The following is a 6,000-nucleotide window of genomic DNA, read 5'->3' as shown; positions in this document are numbered from 1 at the left end:
CAGAAGATGGAGAAAAACAAGTCCATATACAGAGTTCCGGAGAGATGACCGAAGGAGGATGGGCCAGCTCTTTGTTTAGGTTAAAATGCTATGTTTTAGTGATTTAGCTCAGACATCTTCTGGTGTTCCTGCTGTGAGCTGGTAAGAGTGTTTCCATTAGTACTAAGGCTAATAAATCTTTTAAACTGAAGATACTGCTTATGACCATTTTTGACTCCTGGTTTCTCTGTGCATTTTCCGGTCCATCGTGAGGAGATGTTTTTTAAAGTTTTGAGTTTCATTTAGGTAATATTTTGTCTCCTCAACACTCCTCTTCAATACAAGAGATAGGACCATTCTGGGGCGCTCCTCTCCTGTGTCCTGTGCCCAGAGCTGACTGCCTCTTGGGCCCGGTCCCAATACTCGCACTTGCACCCTTGTTCAACCCTCATGTCCTTCAAATGCGTGTTCATGCTGAAGGGTTTGGGTGTGTAGTGTGTCCCAATTCTCCGAAGTGCTCTTTAGCCTCGCCCCCTTTATGTACTACATCCTTCCTTCAGCTAAGCCCGCATCCAGGCGGACTTCAGCGAAGTATTTACCCACAATTCATTGCTGCATGTGACTTTTTGAATTTTTTAAAAAAATTATCTTTATTGACAATAAAAGGGTTTTGAATTAAATGGCAAAAATATGGCAGTGGTGACAGAGCAAGCTGTGTCTGCCACGAAAAAGGCAGTGAAATAATATTGAAATAATTATTGTTTCACTCTGATACATGTGTGAATGCTATCAAACTTTGCTCCGTATTCAACAAGACCTAACAAAACACATTTGAACAGCCAAATGTCTCATGCAATGACTTTGGTAAGCAAAATTACCTATACTGTACTTTTAAAATTGTACTGGCACCTTCTTAAAATACCAAAACAGGGACCAGTCCGGCCTGTTGTCGCAGTTATGACCCAGAGGCTCAAGTCGATGACATAACCTGTACTGTCCCAATTCTCCAATTTTTGCATGCTTGTAACCTGCGCACATGAACCCTTCTGTGGACTTCGACTGAGTACACACTTCATAGAGGGGCGTAGGGTTTAGTGCGAGTATTGGGACCGGGCTACGGTTTGCATATCAGCACCCTTCCACTGCCGGAGAGTAGGACTCCTGCCATGGGGCTGACATCACATCTGTCTGTCATAAAGTTTGCCTGATTGAAAAGTCGAGCCGCGGGTGCGCTGCCTTTTATTCAGTAAGACAGTAATAAGTTCATTATGTGACTAAGTTACATACACAAGGTAATAAATAAGTTCATAATTAATAATTGTTAACAAATGGCTATGATTTATTAAAACCACAGATCTCTTAATTTGGTTTCTCCAACACACAGAAACTGCTCACTCTTTCAGTCTTTCTCCAGACTGGAGCAGTCCTTTGTAAGGCTCTGCAGTGTTCAGGAACAAAACAGACTAAATCAGTGGTGTCCAAACTTTGACACGCAGGCCAAATTTATCCAGCTGAAAGTCCAAGCGGGCCACAAAATTATTATTTTTGATTTAAAAATATATGCATTTTTTTGTGATTTTTTTCTAAATTTACTGTGAAACTCTTTACAATATAAACACGCAATATTTTAGTGAAAGAAAACAGGTATACTAATTTTGGGGTAAAGGGAGTTCTAAATCGTTGTGGATAAAAAAAAAATAAAAAGCCTCAGAAGCATTTACCTCATTAAAAGAAAAGCATTCAATTTCTTTAATCTGTTGTGTCTAATACTTTTTGTTTTCTTGTGCTCAGCAAATATATTTTAGTCTATTCTCAGGAACATTAGAGTAATATGAGTCACAAAAAACAGGTCATGTGGCCTGGTGGCAGACGCTTCATTGGCTTGCAGTGTCAATCCCAGCTAAGAGTTTTTTCAAGAATCTTCTGAACTTGACTATGGATGTCCCATCTTAAAATGGTGGGCACTGTACACTAAAAAGTGTACAGCTGGTAGTCGCTAAAACTGAATCATAGAAAGTCAATTTTGAAAGGACACAAGTAAAATTTAGCAAATTTAATATAAATTAGAGGCACTCCATATTCCCTTAATTAATTAAAGATGATAAACTTGTGCTGTACTTAATGTTGCACATTTTAAGTTTTTTTATTTTATTTGTTTTTTGGTAAACCAAGAAATTACATAAAAAGGTCAATCTTAAAATTTGCAAAAGGTGTCCATCTGCAACAACCTTTTAAACATGTGGGCCAAAATTATACCATTCTTTTTTTGCAAATGACCCACGGGCCACCCTTTGGACACCCCTGGTTCAAAATATTTTTCTGTATATGGCTGCAAATAGTATCTGGCTCTGAGCAGCTGTTTTTAGGAGTCAGTATGCTGCACACAGTATGCACACTGAGATGTGGTCAATTATTTTTTACCTTCTTCAGTTTTTGTACAAACCTTTTCTCCATTAGCGCTCCCCAGAACATAGCAGCCCATGATGTGGATCAGGTTAGGCTCTGGGTTCAGCCTACTCATCAGCTTACCGAGGCGCCTCCAGAATCTAGGCAGACATATCAGACAGACAATGAAGACAATTAGCAACAGCCAGGAGGAGTAACTTAGTGGAGAAATAAGAGGTGTGACTCTTAACTGAAACCTGAAGAAATTCTAGAGGTAATGAGAAATGCTTGTATGTATCATATGTCAGAGTTTGTCTTGTAAACAAATAAACAAACAAAAAAAATGTCAGACAGAAAAACTAGACTGATTCTAGTTTGTTTATGTTAAAAATGACTCTTCAGACACCATAGTTTGTCATGGAATTCCTCAGGGTTCAGTGCTTGGACCAGTGGCGACTGGCCAATAGAGGGCGGAAGGGTGCCGCCCCACCACTCACATTACCTTGAATAAGATGTAAAAAATGAAATAATAAAATAAAAATATTTCGAAATATATGTATACATATCTGTAGTTGTGTAAGATAAATATTTTATAGTTAATGATAGGTAAAGTTGTTTCGTTTATCAACGTTGTCTGATTGGTGACGTATTTCCACCCCGGGCGCAAAAATCTTTGCCCATAGACTCTCGTTAAAAGTTGTACATGCGCAGTAGGGCCTCTTTAATACAAGAGATAGCACCATTCTGGGACGCACCTCTCCTGCGCCCAGAGCTGAATGCAGCTCAGTTTGCATATCACCAACCTCCCTCCGCCGGTGCGTGGGACTCCTGCCACGGGGGCTGACGTCACATCTGTCTGTCATAAAGTTTGCCTGATTGAAAAGTCGGCAGTAATAAGTTTATTATGTGACTAAGTTACATACACAAGGTAATAAATAAGTTCATAGTTATATAATTAGTTTAAGAAAATTTATGCTAAAAAACTGTTAAAATGTTTGGGTTTGAATTCTAATCGGAGTGAGACATCTGATCTTCGTTATATTGTACGTGCAGAAAACGTGATGTAGTGAGTGCTCGCACTATAAAACAAGCTTTGACGTATTTTCTCCGGTAAAGTTTTGAAAATAAGGGAGAAAGCAGGTCTTATAAATGCTAAATGTGCCCTACAGGCTTGTGCCTTGGGAGACCTCTGTCATAGTAAGTACTGGTGTGTTCCGGAAGCACTTGTGTATATGTGCATACATTATAATGTTGCTTCTGTTGTTTTAATTCATGTAAATACACTGGTGTGATTCCTTAGTACAGTGGTTCCCAAACATTTTCTTCTTCTTTCTTCATGACCACCCCCCCCCCAAAAAAAAAAAAAAATCTACTGGGCACACACATTGTTCAACCAGACATAAACACATATTTTGTTTTCAAACTCCACTGAAGTTTATTTCACACTTCATTTGCAACAAAACAAACTACAAACCATCTTTACAGTGAAACACTTTTGTGTAACTGTTTTTATTTTTATTTTTTTTAGTTCTATACTGTAGAAGTGTATAATTTGCTCTCAGTGATATTTTAAACCTATTTCTTTTTATTTGTAACAATATTCAACTTTGCTATCATCAAGACATTAAAAAAAAGCCTCTGTGCAAAATGGGGTTAAAAACCTGTCCCCCTCAAAAACCTGTCCATTATGCTTAGTCAGAAACAGTTTTTTTTTTCATTCATCCATCTCGCGCCCCACAGTTTGGGAACCACTGCCTTAGTATATGTTTTAGTATATGTCTATTTTGGACTTATAGCCCCCCTGGAGTGAACTCCACCAGCCGGCACTGGCTTGGACCAATACTCTTTACTGTATATATGCATCCATGAGGTGAAGTTATTGGACAGCATGGGATAAACTTCCATTATACTGATGATACTCAGTTATATTTATCTATAAAGCCTGATGAATCCAATCAGTTACTTACATTACAAGCATGTTTAGGAAACATAAAAACCTGGATGAGTCTTCACTTTAAACTTCTTTAAACTCAGACAAGACAGTTTATGGTCTTTGGACCTGAGCATCTTAGGAACAAATTTTGCAGACTTTCACTTTCTCTGGATGGCATTAATTTGGCCTCCAGTTCTAATGTAAAGCACCTTGCTGTTAATTTTTATCAGGATTTTTTATTTAACTGTCATGAATGTCTGTGTTTTTGAGTTTTGGTTCTTTGTTTTAGTTTAGTCAATTGGCTTTCTGTTTCCTTTGTCACCATTCACCTCCCCAGTAATTTTCCGGTCACCCCTGCCACGCCCATCTCATCTGTCTCTCGTCATCTCCCCAGCTGCAACCCATTATCATCTCTCCCTCTGTTTTCAAAAGCCGGTCTCTGTTCATCACTCTTCACTGGGTCATTCCGTTTTGTTCATGTTTATCGTTACCACGCTCCTTGCCTTGCCTTGCACCATTAACCCCCACATTAAAAATGTTTCCAGGACTACTTTCTTCATAATAACACTAAAATTAGAATTATGTAATCTCAAAATGATGCAGAAAAACTGGTCCATGCATGTATCACGTCTAGGCTGGACTACTGTAATTCTTTAGTATCTGGATGTCCATAAAAACTCTTTAAAAGTCTTCAGTTGATCCAAAATGCTGCTTCCAGAGTTTTAATGAGAGTTAGGAGGATGGATCACATTTCTCCAGTTTCAGCTTCTCTTCATTGGCTCCCTGTCAAATTTAGAATGAAATTTTAAATCTTCCTTCTAACATACAAAGCTGTCAATAACCAAGCTCCATCTTATATTAAGGATCCCATGGTTCCATATTTCCTAACAGAGCATTTCACTCTCAAACTGCAGGTTTACTTGTGGTTCCTAGAGTTTCTAAACGTAGAACAGGAGGAAGAGCTTTCAGTTATCAGGCTCCTTTCTTGTCCTTTCCTGTCAGATCCAGCTGGATTTGACAGTACATCTAGCTGTCTCACTCAAAATCCAGTTGAGTGGCCCACTGAGATCCAGCTGGATGTCTCGCTTAGATCTAGTTGAGTGCCCCCTCCTCAACTCTTTACAAATCCATTAGACACAAGAACATGCTACTGGAAAGGAACAGCTGATTATTGGATCAAATTTGACAAAGACAACTTTGTCTTTTTCTGAAGTTTTTCCTCACTATAAACAATTTTGACAACTTCATCACACAGCTGTTTGTGTTCACTTACATGCTCTTTAAGTTTTATATATAAAAGGTGCCCTGATCAGTAGACTTTTTTAATTTACCTTTTTTTGTTACCCTCCTGAAGCACATAACCCACTTGGTTCTACCCACTGATCTGCAGTGTAAAATCATCCTATTGATGGAATGAGCTGCCAACCAGGATAAAGAACCAATCAGAAGTGCCTCTGTGTTTCAGCTGACCAGTTACAAACAGAAGTGTTGATGTATTGTTTCTGTGTTTATGTTTTAACTGCAGTCAGTTTACATATATTGTGTAAGATTTGGGGTAGCAGAGTGGTGCGAGCTATCACCTCACAGTAAGAAGGTCACAAGATTGCCTCCTGGCCTTTCTGCGTGGTGTATGTTCTTCATGTGCAATTGTGGGCTTTCTCAGGGTATTCCAGTTTTCTCCCACAGACAAAAAACATGCACTG

The 6,000-nt window shown here is 38.8% G+C and overlaps 1 protein-coding gene across 5 annotated transcripts in view; it reads right to left on the bottom strand.

Moving 5' to 3' along the window:
* The window catches only part of nsmfb (NMDA receptor synaptonuclear signaling and neuronal migration factor b), a 124,751-nt gene that overhangs the window by 46,998 nt on the left and 71,753 nt on the right, over positions 1-6,000 (bottom strand). For all 5 annotated transcript variants that reach the window (XR_005233288.1, XM_037976060.1, XM_037976059.1 and 2 more), the window contains one exon: positions 2,423-2,525. Coding sequence is in view for 4 of the 5 variants with exons in the window: in XM_037976060.1 (XP_037831988.1) it covers positions 2,423-2,525 (103 nt within the window). In the remaining variant the exon portion in view is untranslated. The remainder of the gene's footprint in view (positions 1-2,422; positions 2,526-6,000) is intronic.

The sequence above is a fragment of the Kryptolebias marmoratus genome, linkage group LG1 (assembly GCF_001649575.2).
Source record: "Kryptolebias marmoratus isolate JLee-2015 linkage group LG1, ASM164957v2, whole genome shotgun sequence".
Lineage (NCBI taxonomy): Eukaryota > Metazoa > Chordata > Actinopteri > Cyprinodontiformes > Rivulidae > Kryptolebias > Kryptolebias marmoratus.
This window is presented reverse-complemented; position numbering and strand designations above follow the sequence as displayed.